The sequence below is a fragment of the Arachis duranensis genome, chromosome 10 (assembly GCF_000817695.3).
Source record: "Arachis duranensis cultivar V14167 chromosome 10, aradu.V14167.gnm2.J7QH, whole genome shotgun sequence".
Taxonomy (NCBI): Eukaryota; Viridiplantae; Streptophyta; class Magnoliopsida; order Fabales; family Fabaceae; genus Arachis; species Arachis duranensis.
In genome coordinates this window covers 83613970-83638233 of record NC_029781.3, presented here as the reverse complement: position 1 = coordinate 83638233, position 24264 = coordinate 83613970, and the positions used below count along the sequence as shown (strand labels likewise).

The window sequence follows — 24264 nt, the reverse complement described above, 5'->3', positions numbered from 1 at the left end:
GTAACCACACCTCATTTACTGCTACTACTACTAGTACTAGTACTCTATTTCTCATAAATGAACATAAAACATACTCCTAACTGCACAGGTTTTAGATTTAGTTATTTACAAATACGTGCACCATTATAGTACTTTACTTAATGAGCCGGCAATTGCAGGATTAGCTCAATGTGTGTTTTGTATTCGACTTTCTTTACCCATTAGGTATGGATGGTGGTCAAAGGTTCAACATACAATAGCACCGACAACTAAACCATATCGTTAATTATGTGGGGTGGGATATTAGGATGCGCCATTTTCACCCAACTCATTCAACTTCAATAATGTTCTATGCTAGTACTAATACTTTAATACTTGTTCACTTCCATCAGTATTCAATAATAATTCTATGCTGAGGAATACTTCTTACAAATATACTAAGGGAAACATTTCAAGTGCTGCTGGGAGCACCGGTGCTCCAGTTATTTTAACCGTTGATTTTAATTAATATATATTATATATATTTTTTATAATTGAGATCAACAGTTAAAACAACTGGTGCACCGGTACTCAGTTGAAATGTTTCCTATGCTAAGATACCATTCTCCAAACACTTTGCCTTTGAGTTACACTCGGTAAATCTTTCATATACAGTTGCATGTGCTTCTTGCATTGTGGTCGCACTATCAAAAAGTACACGCACTATTTGAATGATCATCATTCTAACTGAGCAATGCCTTCATTTTGTGCATGAGTAGTAATATGGCAATGGACCCTTATACCAACCAATGATTATTTCACTGCATCATCTTAGAGTTGCTGCTACCTTTTTCGGCTGATTCTTTTGAGACGGATAAACATTGGATCTAATACTTTGTAATGGTAATCTGGTGTGTTTTTCTCTAATATAGACATTATTTTTTTAAAATTTTAATTACCAAATAAAATTTGTTAAGAAATTTAAAGGTCAGGACAAATAAGAAGGAACAATTTGCGTTGATGTATTTTTTTTATTTTTATCGTAAATCAAATCAAATGGTCAGATTAAGACATTTAAAAAATTTTAAAATACAAAATGCTAAGTCTAAGGGTCCACTTTTTGCATATTAAAGAAAAATAAATCCAAAATAACAAATTTGAGAATGGAATTTATAAAACTATATAAAATGCGTTAAAGGAAAAACTGTCCGTCTAATTTCTTCGGCCGTTGGTCCACAAAGGTGTATTACACCCCTCAATACAATATTCTTGCAGAACAGAGTTACAATGTAAAAAATAAAAGCAACTTTTTTCAGGGGATGCAAACAGATATTGAAATAGGGTAATGCTACGGTGAGGATGTCCTTTTTTTTCCTCATGTGATGAAACTCGCTGGCATAGCTGTAGAAGCAACACGTTTGTTATTTTTTGTACGTTAGTAAAGTATTGTATAAAATGAATCAGGTTTGGAGTTAGATTTGAATTGCTCTATCTCTATAAATTTCTAAATAAAGTCATGTGTTTTTATCTGTAAATTTTTTTTTTATCGAATCATGTGCTTAACTCATCTTAATTAATAAATTTTATAATTTTTAATTTTTAATTTTGTAACTATGATACGGGTATTAGAGGCTCAGTTTGTGTTGTTTCAATTTTTTCATGATTCAGTGTTTAAAATTTTTGCTAATAATTTTATATATCGGTTATAAAATGAAATAAATTTGCATATATGTGCGTAAGTTTTTTTTGTAAGTAACGTTAATAAGATAAATTAAATATCAAATTAAAGGATTTTTATTAAATAAATAAATTGCACATTTTATTTATTAAAAAATCATTTAATTTTTTAAATAAATTAATTAAATGTTTTTTGTTTTAGAATACTAAAAAATAATAAAAGTTTTATATTAATAGGCATTAATATATTTATTATAGGCACTAAATTAAACAATATTATTATTATTGTTATTATTATTATTATTATTATTATTATTATTATTGATAATATGAATATTTTCACACCGAAAAACTTCGCACATACATCTCACTTTTTGGATTTAATTCAATTTAAAAAAAAATGAAACTTCTAAAACTATTCTGTTCAAACTGAAGTTTACTCTATGTTATTATTAGGTTTAATTATTTTGTTAGTCTCTATAATTTCGTAAAATTTTTAATTAGATCTTTATACTTTTTTACTTTTTAGTTGAATCTCTGTACCAATTTTTTTTTCAATTAGCTCTTTCTTAGCAGTAGTTGATTTAATTTTATAGGGATCCACCTAAAAAAATTTAGTGCAAAAATCCAAATAAAAGATAAAAAAAGTATAGGGACCCAATTAAAAAAATGAATGCAAGGACTTAATTAAAAGAAAAAAAGTACAAATACCTAATTAAAAGAATTCACAAAAATTATAGAGACGAAATTCTAGAGACTAACAAAATAATTAAACCTAATAATAATATAGAGTAAACTTCGGTTTGAGTAGAATAATTTTAGAGGTTTCACTTTTTTTTAAATTGAATTAAATCCAAGAAGTGAGATGTATGTGCGAAGTTTTTCGGTGTGAAAATATTCATATTATCAATAATAATAATAATAATAATAATAATAATAATAATAATAATAATAAGTGATTGCGCATCGTAACTTGATACGTATATAATTGGACCATAAAACAACTAAAAAAATTAGTATTTGAAATATAATTTATCTCATTTGTATTGTAAATAAGATAAAAAATACTTTGTAAATTAATAAATATTTTTTAAATTATATATATTTTTAAATAAAACTTTTATTATTTTTTAGTATTCTAAAACAGAAAACATTTAATTAATTTATTTAAAAAATTAAATGCTTTTTTAATAAATAAAATGTGCAATTTATTTATTTAATAAAAATTCTTTAATTTGATATTTAATTTATCTTATTAACATTACCTACAAAAAAAAACTTACGCACGTATATCCAAATTTATTTCATTTCATAACCGATATATAGAATTATTAGCAAAAATTTTAAACACTGAATCACGAAAAAATTGAAACAACACAAACTGAGCCTCTAATACCCGTATCATAGTTACAAAATTAAAAATTAAAAATTATAAAATTTGTTAGTTAAGATGAGTTACATGATTCGATGAAAAAAAAGATTTTTTAAACAAATAAAAACACATGGCTTTATTTAGGAATTCGTGCAGATGGAGCAATCCAAACTTAACTCCAAACCTGATTCATTTTATACAATACTTCACTAATCTATAAAAAATAGCAAACGTGTCGCCTCTACAGCTATGCCAACGAGTTTCATCACATGAGGAAAAAAAATGGCATCATCACCGTAGCATTACCCTATTCACATTTGAAAAGAAATTACAACTAGTACTTTTACAGCGGTACTTTTTTTTTATTGTTAATTTTAACTGACAATGTTTGAAAGCTCATCCATATTCTACTAAGGATCCCGATGGGGATAGATATCGCATTCACTGCAGCCATGTTGCGCGCATCACGTTCTCTGTTTTCATTTAATGTCACTCACGTATGTTGTCTGCACTATAAATCTTGTGAAACCTTGCACCCTTTCTTTCCTTAACCAAGCTAATATAACTTTCAATCTATTCCAATAATGTGCACAACTATTATTACATCATAATAAAAAGGGAAGCCAAATTATGCAGCAACTTTGTCTTCTATCTTTATTATTTTGTTTTTGGTCCGGTGTCATTTTATCTTCATGTACAGACTACAGAGTAGTAGTAGTCCGTGTACTTGCTGGACTATTTTATTTTTTGCTCCGGCTTCGTGGACTACCGAAAAGATACAAATTAGCTGAATAGGGACGTAACTTAGACCCTTACAATGGAGATATATAAATAAATGGATTTGAAAGCCCCGAAATAGAAAAAAAAAATTGGGCCGAAAGAAACCTTGAAGTTTAATTTCAGACTTTGCAAACCATACAAAATCACAAATAACTGTCCAAAAAAAAATCAGAAATAAGACCTAAAGTAAACGGTACCGTATGTCCCTCTGTATCGAATTCGAACCAAACCATTATCACTACATACATTAGTGGTCAAAAACGTATGTCTTCATGTCCCAAAAAAAAAAACTATGATAAAAGATAATAACTTTATGGATTCGTCATTTCCTAAAAAGGATAATTACACATCACCATGAATTTTGCATGCTTCCTTTTGCTTTTGCATCACGCTTTTTTGAGAATATGATCATCACTACTCGTTTGTCTGTGTTGACTGTTTGAGCATACAAAGACGAAGAGGGCGAAGAGCCTGGAGGAGCCGAAGGGAAAAAAAAAAAGATCCCATAATTCCAGGAACATTTAAAAGAGTAACCATATTACAAAAGGGTACATCTAAAATAATAAAAATAAGAGCTGAACCGTGTGCACCTATACTACCATGTTATCGCCTGTGATTAAATGAAGCCTCCATTTGAATCCAATCACTAGTCATTGGCAACCATGGCAGCAGCAACAGGACTGTCAAGCTTCCTAACAAGCAGTCTATTGAGGCCAGGACGGTCCTTGGCCGACGGAGACATGTCAGCATCAACAATGATCGAGTCCTCTTCTTTGAAGTCTCCCCTTAGAACTCCCATTGCAATTTCATTCTCAACCAGTTGTTGTATCACTCTTTTAACTGGTCTTGCCCCGAAATTTGGATCAAAACCCAATACCCCAAGAAGCTCCACAGCTTCTTTTGTGAAGTGAAGATCAATTTTCTTCTGCTTGAGTCTGCCCTTCACTCGTTCCATCTGCGGTAAGAAGATGAGTATTAACATTCATCTCAACTGGACAGTCTTCAACTAGGATTTATAACATAGATAATCATAAGAAACAACATTATATCCTAAAGGTTTGAATGGATATAAAGGTAATATTAGCTGATAGTCTACCTGAAGCTCCACTATGTTGCTAATTTGTTGGGAATCCAGAGGTTGAAAAACAATATATTCATCAATGCGATTCATGAACTCTGGACGAAATGTTTGCCTGGCCAGCTCAACAACTTGTTTTTTCATCTGTTCATAAACTGCAAGTTTGTCGTCTTGTGTACTACGGAGGGTCTCAAGTATGTAATGTGAGCCAATATTTGAAGTCATAATCACTACACAGTTCGTGAAGCTAACGGTCCGTCCTTGAGAATCGGTAATCCTTCCATCATCCAACAACTGCAGCAAGATATTGAAAACATCATGGTGTGCCTTCTCTATTTCATCAAATAGGACCACGCAGTAGGGTCTTCTCCGGACCACTTCAGTTAGCTGACCACCCTCTTCATAACCAACATAACCAGGTGGGGCCCCAACTAAACGTGAAACAGCATGCTTCTCCATGTACTCACTCATATCAATTCTAACAAGAGCATTTTCTGTGTTAAACAAGTAACCAGCCAAAGCCTTGGCAAGCTCGGTTTTGCCAACACCAGTTGGGCCCATGAACATGAAGCTCGCAATTGGCCGATTAGGGTCAGACAACCCAGCCCTTGAACGACGAATTGCATCAGCCACAGATTTTACAGCAATATCCTGACCAACTACCCTCTTATGAAGAACCTGCTCCAACTTGACCAATTTTTCTCTCTCTGTCTGTTGGAGATTTGATAATGGTATACCAGTCCATTTGCTTACAATCTCAGTAATATCAAGGTCAGTGACCTCTTCCCTAAGTAATGATTGTCCAGACTTCCGAAAGTTAGTGAGGTTGTTTTCAGCTTCTTCTAGTTGACGCTGAAGAGACATCAGAGTTCCATACTTAAGCTCAGCAGCACGGTTCAGATCATAATCACGCTCAGCAGCTTCCATCTCTAGGTTAACCCGGTCAATCTACATATATGTTTGAAACATTTAAGATAATCGTTAAGGTTAAAGAATCTACTGCAATGGCATAACAGATGAAACATTACCTCCTCTTTGATTGATCTTATCTTATTCATTAAAACCTTTTCACTGTCCCACTGCTCTGTTAATTCTTTTTGTTTCTGTTTAAGTAAACTCAAATCATGTTCAAGCTTGCTCAATCTTTCTTTAGATGCTTTATCAGTGTCATTTTTCAGAGAGAGTTTTTCCATCTCCAATTTCAAGACTGCTCTATCTATCTCATCCAATTCTGTTGGCTTAGAGGTGATCTCCATCTTCAGCTTCGCAGCAGCTTCATCGACAAGATCAATGGCTGAAACCAAAAAACTAAGTTATTCGAAACTATGGAGGTTTTCCAAGATGGTTGGGGAGACATGCATTCACTCATGCTTCTAGAAAAAATAAATAAATAAAAAACACAATAATGTGAAGGTTAAAAGAGAGAAATAACGTTTTTCTTTCAGAAAGGGAAATTTATACTGTTCTTGTTAGCACTATCTGCTATATACTAAATTGTAAATTAATGGGTCATCCCCTATCATTTAAGTTCTGGCGTCACAGCTTACCTTTGTCAGGTAGGAAGCGTTCAGTGATATATCGATCTGCAAGAACTGCTGCTGAAACAAGCGCACTATCTGATATTTTGACTCCATGATGCAACTCATACCGCTCACGCAACCCACGAAGAATGGATATTGTATCCTCAACAGAGGGTTGACTGCAAAACACTTGTTGAAATCTACGCTCAAGTGCAGGATCCTTCTCAAGGTACTTTCTGTATTCATTCAACGTAGTCGCTCCTATACATCGAAGTTCACCTCGTCCAAGCATTGGTTTCAACAAGTTTCCAGCATCCATTGCACCACTAGTAGCCCCTATTGGTAAATGAATAAACCAAAAGCACCATATTAATTGGGGGAATTGCAGAACTTAAAAAAAAGAGGAGTAGAAGGAGGAGGAGGATGGATGATGAATTGAAAGGTCAATACAAGCTGATGATGCACAAACTTGCACAATATTTTGTGTTCAATCAGTTTATCCAAAAAGGTTAAATGTCCAGCAAAGTCAAAATATTTTTCAAACTAGGTTTGCTTTGACTGAAATAATCAATGAATTTGTTCATAACCTATATATATAAGTAAAATAATCAGGGCTGATGAAGGGAGAGGGGCAAAAAATGAATTCTTATAAATTAAATAGAAAGTACAAAATACACTCAAAGGCTTACTGAGAGCAAGGTACTAACCTGCACCAACAACTGTATGAATTTCATCAATAAACAAAATGATTTGTCCATTCGATGCAATAACTTCCTTAAGGACAGCTTTCAGCCGTTCTTCAAAATCTCCACGAAACTTGGCACCAGCAACCAATGAACCCATGTCAAGGGAGATCAACTACAAAACCCCCAAGAATAGAAGCAAGAATTTAATACCAAGTTAGCCAAGAATACTGCAATGATATATTTTGTGCTGCGTTTGTTTATAGGTACGGGACACACACACACACACAAAATCATGTTTGGCAAATAAGATATGGACAAAGACATATGTCCAGAGATACTGAATTAGTGTATTTTATAAGACACTAACAAGAGACACAACTTATTTTTTATTTTTCTTTCATTATTTCATTATTTCTATCAAATTTTCATAATTATATTTTTTATCATTGTATTTTTTTCCTAAACTTTTTGTATGGAAAAAAATAAGAGTAAATTAGACTTTCATAATTTGTTATAGTTTATCACAAAACAAAATATAAGAACATTAATTTTTGTGTTTCTGTCTTTAGTGTCTCATTCTCAGTGTTGTGTCTCAGAACCAAATGTAGCCTAATGGACCAACGGCTCCCTGCCATGAACCCACTCGAATTGTCCAACCCTATAGTGGACCCTCACAGCACATAAGTTGTTTATATATGGAAGGGAAGAGGTAGTAGGAGCCCAACCTTGCGGTTCATCAAGGGTTCGGGAACATCTCCACGTACTATTCGTTGAGCTAATCTGCAAAAGAATAAGAATATTTCTGTAACAATCAAATGATCAAACAAGTCTGATGTTAAACAGTTGCACTCATATATTAACATACAGTCATAAAAGGCCTAAATTATACGAAGTGAAGAATAAGGATGCAGTATAACATACAGATATAATACTAAGAAATCATATTTAACAACACAACTGGGGAAAAATGATGCATTATACTATACAAACCCTTCAGCAATTGCAGTTTTCCCCACTCCAGGTTCACCAATAATAACTGGATTGTTTTTTGTTCTCCTCGACAATATCTGTATACAGCGACGAATTTCATCATCTCGACCTATGACAGGATCAAGCTTCCCACGCCTAGCAAGTTCAGTCAGGTCATTTCCATACTTCTCCAGTGCTTGATATTTTCCCTCGGGATCTATCCAGAGTTATTTCCAATAAGTGAAAAAAAATGTTAATAACAAATAGCAATCACAGAGGAACAATGGTTTTACAGTGTAAAGATAAGTCAAGGTTTTACAAAATAAACCAATTTCTCCACCCAACATTGTCATAGATAAGAAATCTTTGAACATAAACTCATACTTTGATCAGTCACTCTTTGACTTCCACGAACAGCTTGTACAGCATCCTTCAAAGCCTTCTCGCTAAGATGAAGATTCTTAAATAATTGTTGCCCAAATCTCTTATCTGAAGAAAAGGCCAGCAAAAAATGCTCCACAGATACATATTCATCACCCATTTCTTTCTTGTGCTTTCGAGCATTGTCCAAGAGAGAACCAAATTGTGAACCCACAACAGGACCTGTCGTGTCACCCATAACCTACCGAACGAAAGCCACAATTGAGAATTTTCTAAATTACCAACCAAAAAACCATATCACCATAAATCACACCTTTGGTTGCTGAGCGATGAAATCATCAGTAGCCTGTAGAACAGATGTGTTGTCCAATCCGGCCTTGGTAAATATCCTTCGAGCCAAACCATCTTTTTGCTCCAATAGAGCTTTCATTAAGTGCTCAGTTTCCACCACTTGCTGTTTACTCTCTCGTGCAGCATCGACAGCACCAACAATTCCCTCCCATGCCATTTCAGTGAACTCTGTCTGTGTTATCTGATTCAATATTTAAAGAAATAAAATAAAACGGAATCAGCAAACTTAAGATTCAGAAAATTACTCTCTCGGTGAACACAACTGTTCAACTCTATCATTAGCTTATTTGTGTCAAGCAATATGCAACACAAACGAATTCTTTAAATCCAAATCAACCAAAAAAGAGAAGAATGAACAATCCAATTATTTAAGTTTCTGTTCATTATAACATCAAGAAAAATGCCTCCAATTCCAACGTCCTAAACTATCTACAGCTAACATTTGAAAAGAAGTTGATTAAAGAATACATTGTGAACTGTGAATTGATGATTCAAATGAAACCGAGGAAAATGAAAATTGGTGAAAAACCTGAGAGCTTGCTGTGGAGCTGAAGGAGGGACGAGAGGCATGGAACCCGCGAGTGAAAGAGAGGGACAGGAACTTGGCGGAGGCCACATTGCCGGCGTCGAGAGTGTCGATGGTACGAGGCCAACAGATTGAAGGAGTGGTGGCATGAGCATGAGGGAAGGCCGAGGCGGAGCGACATCGAGATAGTAGGTTGCGGCTGCGAGAGGTTCTGGCGGCGGTTACGGCGACGGCAAGAAGGGGCTTGGTTCTTCTTGTTGCCATCGACGACGGGAGCCAAGGAGATATTGAGCTGCTAGCTTCTAGGTACGATACTGAGAGAGGTTTTGGGTTTTGATTTGAAGAAGATTTATGAGTTATGATGCCTAAAACATGATTCTAGAAGCTTGGGGAAGGGGCAAAGGAGCTCACTATGGAAAGAATGCTGGAATGTTCTTTCACTCCTCCAAGATCCTATTTTGTGTCCAACATTAAAGTGATTTATGAAATTAATAGTTATTTAAATATATTTATCTATCTATTTAATATATTAAAATTGAGTTTCTCTGATAGAAGTGAGGTGTCGATTTTTATGAAATTATTTTTCTGTCAAAATAGATTTATTATTTTCTATTCTAAGTTTATTTTATAAAAATATCTTTATTATAATTATATTATAATTAGCATTTAAGTAATAATGTATAATTATACTAATTTAAAAAAATATCTTTATTTTTAGAAAGTACTATTTTTATGTAATGAAAGTACTATTCTCTCTTCTAAAATTATTTTTAGAAAAATATTTTTATTATAATTATATTATAATTAGTATTTAATGAATAATACATGATTATACTAATTTAGGAAAATATTTTTATTTTTAGAAGGTACTATTCTCATGTAATAAAAGCACTATTCTCTCTTCTAAAATTATTTTAATTCCTCATGAATTTATTTTTTTTCAAAATAAAGTAATATTCTCTCTTCTAAATTTATTTTAAAAAATATTTTTATTAAAATTATATTACAATTAGCATTTAATGAATAATGCATAATTATACTAATTTAAAATATATCTTAATTATAATTATATAAAAAATTAAACATAAATTTATAATTCTAATTGCTATAAATATGATACTAACATTCATATATAGTGGTAAATTGATATTGCAATAATTAATTTTTATAATTATTTTTGTACTACTAAAGGCTATATATAGTGTTTCTTTGTGGTTAGTGAGTCTAAATCTAAAAATCAAAGCATTCTTTTTTTTCTAATTTGTTATTCTTCTTTGATTAGGCAATTATTTCTAAGGAGTTTTGTAGGTTAAGTTCAAGTCACATCCTCTCCACATTTTCAACGTTTGTCCAAAAATATTCGAAGTGGTCAAGTGGAGCATATAATGAGATTGAATTTCCTCAATTTAGGTTCAGTTTTGAAAAATTCGTGCCAACTTTGAATATGCAATTCAAAGATTGGTACTATATTTAAATTTTCTTCTCTTAAATTTTTTGTATTAAAAATAATTTTATAACATATTGTAATTTTTTTCATAAACTACCAGCCTTCTGGTTCATTAATGCAATGTCATTGAGGAGAATAAAAGTCAATTTAACTTGACAATTTTAACAAGAAGATAATCTGAATTTGTATGGATTCTAAGTGTTTGATCTTATAATGTTATTTCGGTTGGTTGTTACGAGAATGACTCTAATCTATACGTATCTAAGGATTAGAATATATTAAATATTATTTAAATAATTTAGTTCAAATATTGGTAGTTTATTAAATTAGTTTTAGAGAAATTTAAATTGTTATCTCAATTTATATATTATAACTATTCTTTTTGAATATGTTATTTTTAAACTTTTTAATATGAATTTTTTTTAAAAGTTTGTTTTCTTTTTTGGATATATGTATCACCTTTTTCTTTTGTATTTTAGATTAGTAATGCAATTATTAAGAGAAATTTAATTCATCAATAAATTAGAATGATTAAAAGTTTAATTATATTGTGTGAATGATTAATTAAGATTAAGGCGGGAAAAAGAAAAAAAGAGTCACAATACGTGATTCTGCTTTCTTGCTAATATATAAAAATACGTGAAAAAAATTAAAATATCACCATTTAAAAAAAATTTAATCATGTATATGAAAAGGGATATTGGGAAATATATATGGATATAAAAAATAAAAATTTATTACTCGATTGTAGAATAAAAAATAATTATATATATATATATAAAATAATCATAGCAAAAATAATTAAACATACGATAATATTAATAATAAAGAATAAAAAAATTATTGAATGATTGTGACTCAAAAAAAATAATCATGATTAAAAATAATTAATATATGCGATTTAAATATATTTACATACAATTATATATATATATATATATAGTTAAAATTGGATTTTTTTTCTCTTAAATAAGAGTGAGGTGTCAATTCTTCATGAATCTATTTTTTTTCCAAAATGAATACATTTAATGGATAATGCATAATTATACTAATTTAGAAAAATATCTTTATTATAATTATATAAAATCCATATTTAATACATTATTAAATTACTTATCAATTATCAATAAAAAATATTTTTTATTATTTTAATAATAATAATAACAATAATAATAATAATAATAATATACTTTTACTTAAGATACTAAAATTGGATTTTTTCCTAACTAATTGAAGTGATGTGTCAATTTTTCATAAATTCATTTTTCTTCCAAAATGAAAGCACTGTTCTCTCTTCTAAATTTATTTTAGAAAAATATCTTTATTATATTTATATTACAATTAACATTTAATGAATAATGCATGATTATACTAATTTAGGAAAATATATTTATTATAATTATATAAAATTAATATTTAATGCATTATCAACTAATAAAAGTGAGGTGTCAATTTTTCATGAATTTATTTTCTCTCCAAAATGAAAGTACTATTCTCTCTTCTAAATTTATTTTAGAAAAATTAAAATTCCATGCTGAATATATGTGACAAGTTAAAAAAAAATTAGCAAGTCAATGGAATCAAATCATATTTCTATAACATATATAAGCATATATTTCTATTATATAAAAATAAAAAATTGACTTTCTACACTTAATGATGGTCGTGGTATACTTCTGACCGTGTTTCTTAATTTATTTTTTATAACTCATTGAATACAATTTATTATAATAAATTAATTTTATCAATTAATTGATTTGATTATATATTTAAATATTACATGATTTATTATCATTTATTCAATTTGTTTTTGTAATATTTTTTAATTTATTTCTTTTAATGTTTTGATAGTATTATTTAATTTATTTCTTTTAATTTATTAAACCAATAATTCATTAAATCCAATCAATTATAATAAATTAATTATATCAACTAATTAATTCAATCAATTATTTTCTAATTTATTTTTGAATTCAATAAAATCAAATAAAAATTATTTATACTAATTATTTGTATTGAATAATTGATTTGATTAATTCTTAAAAATATTTTCATTTAATTTATTTTATTTATTTAAATACATGAATTATAATTAATTAGTTATTTAATTTTATTAGGATAAATATCAAATTCTATTTCTAATATAAAAATACAAAATTTTATTCCTTCCATTTTTATTTTACCACTATAAAAGACCATATATGCTAGAAGAAAATATCATTCATTTACCAATTACTTTTTCATTAGGTAGCTTTTACAACAATTCTTTTTCTTCTTATAAGGCGTCGTTGCAAGAAGGCAGCTATCATGGACACAAATTAGCACACACTCTTTAACTCACGTGCTCATCATTCAGAGCAATATATGATATGTTATCCATTAAGCATTTATAGACCAGTAGTGTTATCATGTATGCATAAATAAAAAAAATCCGTAATTAAGCTTAAATCATTTACCTATTTGTGTAGTATATTGTATTGTGAAATTACTTTTAATTTGTGTTGTGCAATGATATTATGATTTAATTTAAATTTTTATTGTAGAACTGTGTTATGATTTTATCTCATCATTTTCTCTTAGATATTAGGTTGATGTATTTTTATTTATTATTATTGAACCGGATGTGATATAAAATTTGTAAAAAGAAAAAAACCTCACATTCAATTTATTTTATTGTAGTATTCTTCTATTCTTCTATTTCTTTTTATTTTTTCTTATTTATTTTATTTTCTTTTTAAATATCATATAATTTATTATAATTTATACCAATTAATTAATTATAATTCATTATATCAGTTAGTTTATTTCATTAATTTATAATATACATGATAAAATAGATCATTTGTTACTTATACGTTTATTCTTCTAAAATCTAAATTTGAGTAATTATATTTTTAGTTTTTGTTATGAACAAAATATTATTAATAATGAATAATAATTAACCACTCATACTTTTAATCAAAGTGTTTGGATGATTTGATTATTTTTTCGTAAATAAATTGTATTATGATTCTATGTTAGTTTAAAATTTATTAATGATTAATGTTCATGAAGCTATGTTACTCTAAATTTTATATTTTATAAATATTTTATTTAAATATAATTTTTTTAACATAAGAATGTATTATTTTTAATAATATCATATTTTTACTTTTTTTAATTATTCTAAATGAATATTTTATCAAATACTAATTAAAGCTATTCTTTCATTTGCTTTTACTAATCTATTATTTAACTATTATATAAAATTAAAATCGTATTAATAAATTTAATATTAAAGTTAATTTAGCTTTTTATTATTTAGAATATTTTTTAATTTTTTTAGTTTAATCAACCAAAACTATTCAATTATGAATAGTCACTACTTCTATCTTATTTTATATTATTAACTAATTAAAATGACTAAAATTTAATAATACAATTCTTTTTTATAGGTTTATATTTAGTCCAATTAATCTTTTATATTTTTATATTTAGTTCAATCCATTTAAGTTATATAATAATCATTTTAATTTTTATATTTTATAATGTAATACTACATACATTAATAGTAAAATAATATAGTAAATTATCATGTTTTAATATTAAATATAAAATTAATACGTATAAAAATTTTCAAGCTTTTAAATCAATATGGATCATTGTAAACAATACTTATTTATGGCAAAAACAAAGAAATACAGAATCATAAGTTTTGCATATAAAAATTTAAGAACATGTTATATGTACAAATATAATTGCATAGTGTTAATTTTTTTATGGTATAGACCAACAACTCTAATTTTATTTCATGGTCAAATTAAAAAAAAATCGTAATTTTAAAGGTAGTAAAAAAAACAATGAAATTGATAAAAAATAGTTAACTTATATTATTCTATTAATTTATTCAATATATTAAATTATTTTTATTTATATTAAGATTAATTTTAAAATTATTAACTAATTTTAAATAAAAAATATAACTAATTATAATTTGCATCTTAAACTATGTTAAGTACATGATATTCTATCGTGCTACTAAAAATAAAAATGAGATAACAAATATAATTTTATCTCTTAATTCAGTGTATTTATTTATATTTTATACTTTTTTATGATTAATTTTGTACGATATTGGTATATTGAATAAAAATATCTGTTATAATAACAAAAGATAAAATTAAATTTCAATCAATAATTTTATACTCTTTACTTTTTTTTCAGTTTCATTTTGAATTTTAATTTATTACTCAAAGCAAAGGTAGTGAAATTCTATTAATACTGAAATAAAGTTACAAAAAGGTCCATAAGGTACAATAAGTAAAAGAATGCGATACCCACGTTGCAACATCCAAATGAAACAACCTAGGGTGTGTTTGTGAAATACGTTGGAGAGGATAAAAGTGCGTTTCAGTGCTTTGAACGCTGTTCTTTAATGTTTGGCAACTTTTCTTCTCTGAACACCAACGTGATTCTGCATCCCAAAAGCTCATTCATTAGAAGTAAGAAATTATAACTTCTGCATTTACTTAACGTACGTTTAGGTTGTTGCTAGTTATTATTGATTTTTTCATAATTTTTTTAAATAAATACTGAGAATATTAAAATAATTATTTTAATTTTTGTACACTATTTACTATTTTAATTTTTTTATAATATGTATTATTATTCCTATTAGAAATGATAAATTAAATAAAAAATTAATTATAAATAATAATAAAAATATAACTAATAAAAAATTAGAATCTAAAATAATAATAAAAATAAAATTAAGAGTACTTAAAGAGAGTACCAAAATATGTTATTTTAAATATTTTTTAATTTAATAAATAAATATTATATTTTACTATTAAAAATATTTAAAAAGTTGTCGATTTTTATGTGATTATTAATTAATTAACTATTTATATAGAAATGATTTTAACTGATATTATCTAAATAATATTTATTTTATCAAAATAAATTTTAATAAAAATTGTCAAACATAAATCATGTTAATACAAACTCACTTCTACCCAAAATCAATTCTATAAAATCACTTTCATTCAAATTTCAGTTTGCCCAACTTAAATCCAAACACACACCTAGAATTTGAAATATTTATTTTTCTCTTTCTCGCCGTCTATTATATTATCTATTCTATCTATTTTATTATATAAAAATTGAATTTTTACCTTTAATGATAGAATTAACGTAGCATGCTTCTGAGAGTGTTTCCTAATTTATTTTGTTTAACTCATTAAGTACAATTCATTATGATGAATTAATTATATCAACTAATTGATTTGAATAGATATTTAAGTATCACACAAATTTAAAATTATGTATATTAATTATTTAATTTAATTTTTATGATATATAAATATAAGAAATAAATTAAAATAAGATAATTTATTAGTTATTTAAATTGAACACAACAAATATAAATTAATTTAGTTAAAAATTTATTATTTTCTAATCTTCTATACATAAAAATAACAAAATAAAATTATAAAAATAATCTTTTTATCACTTTTGCTATTTTAATTTTATTTTCTTTGCTTTTTTTACATGTAATTTTATTTTACATTAACTTTATTTATTTAATAACAAAATATTCTCATATTAATTCTATCATATAATAATATATTTTTCTCCTATCTTATTCGAAATATTTCAATAGTTATCAACTACATCTAATAAAATGTCTGAGAAGTGAGAACTACGAGAAGTTAAACCCAGGTTCAAAATGCTGAAACAGATGAAAGAAAAGGTGGACATATGATTAGAGAAAAATGTATAATAATGAGAAATATACTAAAATTAGATTTTCCTCCAACTAATAAAAGTGAAGTGTCAATTCCTTATAAATTCATTTTTTCTCTAAAATGAAATCATTATTTTCTTTTCTAAATTTATTTTAGAAAAATATATTTATTATAATTATATTACAATTAACATTTAACGAATCATGCATGATTAACTAATTTAGAAAAATATCTTTATTATAATTATATAAAATCAATATTTAATACATTATCAACTAATAAAAGTGAGGTGTCAATTCCTCATAATTTCATTTTCCCTCCAAAATGAAAGTACTATTCTCTCTTCTAAATTTATTTTAGAAAAATATCTTTATTATAATTATATTACAATATTATAATTAGCATTTAATGAATTAAAAAAATACAATAAAGTCTAGTAATTTATCTTCCGACTGCACACGTGTGTAAAATAACTTTTAAGAAGGAGTCACGTACAGTAAATACGGTCGATAATTGTAAAACTGTATACTAACATCGATATAATATTATTTCAGATATATGTTTTGTAGACATCAAAGAAAAGTGTTGAGTTATTTTTTAATAGATTTAAATTATTTATTGTTTATTAGAGAATTTTGTGCATTATAATTCTCTAATAATTTATTATTTATTTTGAGCTAATTTTGATATGTTTTTACTTAATAGCAAAACAATATATAAAAATTTGTTGGTGGGACTGTATGTTTGATTTATTAAAAAAAATAGATTACTAAAATCAATTAATAACTATTTTAGAGTTAATATATTTAACACTAGATTAAGAAAAAACAAATAATACATAACATGTTATATTTTTATTAATTAAATTATTATAATTCAAATTAATCTTAACAAAATAATTTAAAATTATAATTTTAATCTTATCACGAAGATATTAATATAATTTTATTTCATTATAATTTTTTTTAAGACACTTTCTGTTCATTGTTTGTCGCCGAAAAGCTGAGTTAGACAGATTGGTGGCATGCTGTTATTGTAACAACTAGCAAATGTAGCAAAAAAATTTATTTTTGCAATTTAGTCTCTTTTCTTTTTTAAGATCCTAATTCCCAAATTATCTTCACTATCTGCAGATCTTCCTTTATCTTCTCTTCTGTTTTCTTAGCTGCATGCACCATCATGTTCTCCTACTGTCACTTCTCCAGCGCACGGGCGACTTCGCCCTCCGCCTCTCCCTCTTTCGGTAGCAGTTCAAGAAGTTTGCACTCCCCTTAGACACTGACACCAACACCTTCCCTCTCTTAGACGAAGCCCTCACGTGCCTTGCCAAGGCTTGACACATTTTCACTGACCCCAAAGGCACTAAATGCGGGACACTTTTTGAACGGTGTGCCCGTATTGCTGGAAAATGATCTTAGTTTAATATTGATTAGTAACTAATTTGGATTTCTTCATGTTGTTATGCATGATAAAAATTACATATACAAGGAAGAAAAAAATGTGTTTGAGAGGTATATATCAAATGAAAGTTTTGTTTCTGATAACTTCAACTTTTTGATATGGCTGATATATAGAGAATTGCTAATGATGCTATGGGCGAATTGAATCTAAATGCTCGTTCTGATTCAAGTGACTCAGACAAATCTTAGCAAGTTGTTTCTGTTCACGAGTTTAAAAGTATTATTTCTAGCAATTATATTACCAATACTTGTTGAGACAAAATTTTAGGAAAAATTCCCTTACTTGGTGCCAGTAAAATATTCTAGCAATTGTGTATATCTTTTAATGGCACTGAATAATTTAGATTTGTTTGGAGAATTAGATTTATGCTCAATTGTTTTGCACTAAATTAAAAATGAGACTGTGTAAAGTAGCAGTATCATTAATGTGATTAGCTTTTATTCTTATATTTTATAATAATTCAACAATTTTCTAAAATTTAGACTCTTTGGGTTGTCAACCGATATTCATGTACCTTTGCTATTATTATTATTATTATTATTATTATTATTATTATTATTATTATTATTATTATTATTATTATTAAACGTTTACTCAGTCTTTTTCTCTAAAGGATACTACCCAATAAGAAAAAAAGGCAAAAAAAAAGGGAGAAATTCAAGTTAAAGCAACCATGAAAGAAAAATAAATGATTTAGTAAGTTGATTTTTATAGGATATTTTAGCAATACCTATTAAACTACATGACTTATAAGATAAAAGAAAAACATAAAGAATTTAAGTAGCTCATCAAACAGACTACTTTTGAATTCAAAAGCAATGGAGCATTGCAAATAGACCAACACATGGGAAGGGGACTACCAGAGTGAAGACCGTAGCAAAGAAGATATAGTTGAGAACAGGATGATGAGAAAGAAACAAGGAGTGCTTCTTGATGCTGATAATGATTTAGGTTTGACTACAATTTAAAGATAATTTAGGGATTAGGGTTTTAAAAAAGAAAAAAGAACTAAATTGCAAAAATAAAATTTCTTTTGTCACATTAGTTAGTCGTTATAAACTAACGTGACAGAAATTAGTTCAACTCAACTTTTTGATGGTAAGTGATAGATGAAAAGTGTAACTTTAAGGACAAATTTAAATAACTATTAATTTTATGGACCAATTTGAAATTTAACTCTATTTTGTACACACAAAAAAAAAATAACTTAAAAATTTATTATTTATTCTAAATCCTAACATTTTAATAATACTCTTAAATAATACACTCACTACAAGAGAAATATGTTTTAATAACAAACTTTTAGTGACAATGACATAATGTCTACTAATTTCTTAATTTAAGTTATGTTTCTGCAATAATTATATATTTACCATTATTAGTATATATTTTGATGGCAATTGTCATTATTGCCACTAAGCTAGCCTAACAACTCTAAAAGCTCCTAGTCTCTCTAGTGTTCTAACACAAGCGAGAGTCTTTGGACTAACACATAACTAGGGATTTTATTGGTCCAGACATCGATGCCCAGAGCCTCTTTGGACTTCTTAATGTTTTGTCTTAAGGCGGTTCTTTAAGCAGGCTTTCAATCAATAATTCCGGTCCAGTTGGCCCAAGTTATCAGGTGATAAAGCGCCCTTCAGATTTACTTGCCCAAATCTTTCCTTAAAACACAAACATCACAAGCACATAACTGGGCCCTAATCATTGGTGCTCAATGCCTTATAACTTTTGATTTCTTTGATCTTTCTAGAATTTTTTTCTTTACTTCTTTAAGAAATTGATGGTCAGATTCTCATAATACTTCTTCAAATCTCTGTTTGTGAACATTATTCTTTCATTTTCTCAAAATTCAAATATTTTAAGTTCATCAAATGTAACTACACATTCTTAAATACTGCCACTTTCATTTTGAAGTTATTATTCAATTCTTTTCATTAAGATATCCTCTATTACAAGGATAATCACTAGAGGTACAAACATAAAAGAAAAAAAAGTAATCAAACAATGTTATGTATGTAAGAAAAAGGAAAAGAAAACAAAGAAAAACGAAAACGAAGAAAAAAGAAATAACAAAAGAAAAAAAACAACTAACCATCACCAGACACGAGAATTCATAAAAAACCACTCACTCATCCTCATTACTCTCCTCATCTTCAATTTCAACTGTTACCTCCCGTTGTTCAGGCACGCCACACTTGTTGTCTCTGAAGCTCTTCCTATCTTTTTTTTCCAGCTTTTTCTTCCCTCTCGTATTATTTTTCTCTATCTCAAGCTTCTAGATATGACATGAGTTGTGGATGTGCATCATATATGGTCATGCAGAGATAGTTGAGTTTAAACCCTATTTCCTTGTGACATTGTTGGGTATCCAACTGAAATTGTTGGAACTCTCTATAGAATTATTGCACGTCAACCTCTTTTGCTTGAGGTTGACTTGGCCCTGCTTGGAATTTTGGAGGAGGAGAAGGAGGAATTTTTGGTGCTTGAAGAGGAGAGAGAAGATGCTATTATATTTCTCTCAATTGGTCCCACGGATGTACCGTCTTGCGGCCCTTTCCATCACTACGTTGGTGATGGGCCTTTCGAGCCTGACGGAAATGTCCTCTTCAATAGATACTTCGGCTGCTTGGCACAACCGGTGGATGATTTCTAGAAATCCGAGCTTTATCCATGTTGCCCCATTCTCCGCAAAGAAGCTTATATAATACGGGATGAGTTCCTCTACTCTTACTTCTTCTTCCCTCATGATGGAGTGGATAAGGACAACCCTTTCCACTGGTTGAAGGTTGGAACTATATTATGTTGAATGAAATTCAACCATTCTTTAGCAATAGGGATGAGTTGAGTTCTTTTTAGTAGGAGTGGCTCTCTACTAACACTTAACTTCTACTGTGTTCCCGGAACACAAATGTCTTGGAGAACTTCTCTTAACCTTTTGTCTCTGATAAGCCTAATCCCATAGTCATAATAGTCATCCCCCAAATTGTGAGGTTGATGAGGGATACGGAGGACTCTTCGGACATTTTTGCAACTGTTCCGAGGGTTACCTGAAACTGTAGGTCAATCTCGGATGAGATCTTCTATACTGATTGGAGATGACGTATCCGGCTTGTGCGTGGCGGTCGGAGCTGACGTGTCCGACCTATTGGATTGGCAATGCTGCTGATCCCTTGTCATCGGAGGGTGGTGGTACCTGCAAGGGACTCCGATTCTTAAGTTAGCAAGGGTATTAAGCAGGGTTTTAGTGGAATCAGAGTATGAGTTATATCTGGGTGCTCTAGTGTATTTATAATGGTGTAGAGCGACCTTCTTAGATAAGATAAGTTAATTATCTTATCTTATCTTTATCTTATCTTCGAGTGAGGTCATCTTATCTTCAAGGGAACCGCCCTTCTCTCTGTAGGCTTGGGCTGCCTTAGGATTTGGGGCGTGGTCTTCCATTTAGGCCCCTTTTGGGCTTTTTAGGTGATTTGGCCGAACTCTTTGAGAAGACGTCGGATTTGTCCTGACCTGAAGAGGTCGGTCGATTTGTCAGTAGAACATCCCGGGTCTGACAGCTCGACCCAGGGTATGAACAGTGCCCTTACTCGAGCTCGGTCTTCTGTTTTTGAGGTCGAGTCTTCAGTTTATGGACTTCGATCCTTTTAAGGTGAAGCCGAACTCGAGCATTTTGTTGACTTTGCTGCAGCTTTTGAACGCGAAGCGTTTCTCCTTCGCTTTTAGAAGCACGCGCTTTTAACCTTTTTTGTCTTGGAAATGTACGAGGGTTTTAATACCCTCATCAATTGGTTTTTAATGCCCCGTTTCGCTTGCTTCTTTTATTTTGAAATTTACACAGAAAAATGGTTCTTTCTCTTCTCTGTAACTCCCCCCTTTTTCTCTCTATCTTTCTGCTTTTCCTGAGACTTTGCGCATTCGCATTTTTCCTCGTGACGCTATTTGGTGATTTGTTTGAAGGGCAATTTTGTTCCTCCAAAGTTTTCTTTTTTCAGGTTGGCTTCTTGTTTCTTTACTTTCCTCGTCGCTCCTTTGGAGAAGTTTAAATTTTGTTTGAACGCCTTGTCGGAAAGCTTGGACCCTTTCGTGTTTCTGTGCTTGTCCGTTCATTATGATGTACTTTTCTGGCTTTCTTTCAATCTTTATGTGTATTTTGGTGTTTCCGCTGATGGATGGGGTTTTAAGGCTTTGCATGTGTTCATACCCTGGGTCGAGTTGCCCAGAGCTCAAGCAGGGGCACTGTTCATACCCTGGGTCGAGCTATCCGACCCAGGATGATTGGAGATAAAGCGACCGATCTCTTCAGGTCAGACTATCCGATCTCTTCTTAAAGTGCTCGGCCAAATCGACAGAAGAGCCCAGTAAAGGGCCCAAATAGAGGAGCACGACCCAAATCCTAAGGCGGCCTAGGCCTATAGAGATAAAGGCAGTTCCATTGAAGATACGCTGACCTCAACTCAAAGATAAAGATAAGATAAGATAACTAACTTATCTTTATCCAAAAGGTCACATCTCATAATTATAAATACGCTGGAGCACCCAAGTATAACTTACACTCTGATTCTACATAAAACTTGCTTAATACCCTTGCTAACTTAAGCATCAGAGTCTCTTGCAGGTACCCCCACCCTTCGGTGACAGAGGATCAGCAGCACCATCAGTCCAACAAGTCGGACGTACCAGCTCCGGCTGTTATCCACCTGCCGAACACACCAGCTACGACCAGTACGGAAGATCTCGTCCGAGATCGACCTCCAGTTTCAGTAACCCTCGGAACATTGGCGTCGTTGCCGGGGACCTGGAAGTCATCCCATCACCATGGCGGACGACCATGACAATGACCACGATTCAGGTCTGAAAGATAGAACACCGCACAAGAACACAGATGTCACGCTGCAAGATACCCCGGAAACCAACAAGGACAAAGACTCACCAAATTCGGGGGCAATAGAAGCGCTCCTAGATCGCCTAAAACAACTTGAAAAAGAAACCCAACAACAACAAGAAATCGGAAAAGATCTACAAAGAGAGGTGCGGCAACGTCGAGAATTGGAAGAAAAACTACAGTAATTGGAAGCCGGTCTTAAATTAAAAGCCCCTCGGGCCAATCTCGAAGAAAATTCACGCAAAGAGCAAGACCCGTTAACTATGGAAATAATGAAAACCAAAATTCCAAAAGACTTCAAACTCCCGGATATAACCCTGTATGATGGCACTTTTAAACTCCCGGATATGACCATGTATGATGCCACCACGGACCCCAACCACTACCTCAGCAATTTCAGAAGTAGAATGTACCTTACCGACACCCTAGATGTTGTTCGCTGTAAAGCCTTTCCAACAACTCTCACAAAGACAGCAATTCGATGGTTCGACAACCTACCCCCAAAGTCCATCTCAAGCTTTGATGACCTAGCTAAAAAATTCCTAGCCAGATTCTCCATTCAGAAAGATAAGGCCAAGCACGCCCCCAGCTTACTATGGATCAAACAAGGAGATCGGGAGAGCCTCTGCAACTACATGGAGAGATTCAACAAAACGTGCATGGACATACAAAGTTTACCAACAGAGGCCGCTATCATGGGACTCATCAACGGCCTACGAGAGGGACCTTTTAGCCAGTCTATATCAAAAAAGTACCCGACCTCCTTAGACGAAGTACAGGAACGAGCAGAAAAATATATCAACATGGAAGAAAACGCTCGGTTAGGAGAGACCTCAAAATCGGGGGCCTCCTACCGAGACAAAGATAAGGAATCCAAGAGAAAAGAAGATCGACAAGGGGAGAAAATAAAAAAATACCATAATTACACTCCTCTCAGGGCATCCCTGGTCGAGATATACAAAGAAGATGATGATCAAAGAAAGAGACGAAGGGATGAAGATACCGAACGAACCGAACGATCACCTCGGACACCAGAGAGACATGTCCACATAATACATGGCGGATTCTGGTGGACGAAATTGTGATCAATACTTTTCACAACACAAATAATCCCCGGTGATGAATCCAAAAACTTGGTGTTCAATACCATGGCATAAACACAACTTCGCACAACTAACCAGCAAGTGTACTGGGTCGTCCAAGTAATAAACCTTACGCGAGTAAGGGTCGATCCCACAAAGATTGTTGGTATGAAGCAAGCTATGGTCACCTTGTAAATCTTAGTCAGGCAAACTAAAATGGTTATGAATGATGAATAAAACATAAAGATAAAGATAGAGATACTTATGTAATTCATTGGTGGGAATTTCAAATAAGCGTATGAAGATGCTTGTCCCTTCCGTCTCTCTGCTTTCCTACTGTCTTCATCCAATCCTTCTTACTCCTT

The 24264-nt window shown here is 30.4% G+C and overlaps 1 protein-coding gene across 1 annotated transcript; it reads right to left on the bottom strand.

Annotated features, from left to right (window-relative positions):
* Window positions 1-4085: 4085 nt before the first annotated feature.
* On the bottom strand, window positions 4086-9760 carry LOC107470579 (chaperone protein ClpB4, mitochondrial). The gene is made up of 10 exons (XM_016089977.3): window positions 9302-9760; window positions 8735-8953; window positions 8425-8662; window positions 8062-8257; window positions 7797-7851; window positions 7093-7243; window positions 6413-6721; window positions 5894-6159; window positions 4884-5813; window positions 4086-4742 (listed from the first exon to the last, which is right to left on the bottom strand). Exons 1-10 carry the CDS (start codon window positions 9560-9562, stop codon window positions 4434-4436), a joined length of 2934 nt encoding a protein of 977 aa, XP_015945463.1. The 5' UTR covers window positions 9563-9760; the 3' UTR covers window positions 4086-4433.
* Window positions 9761-24264: the final 14504 nt, after the last annotated feature.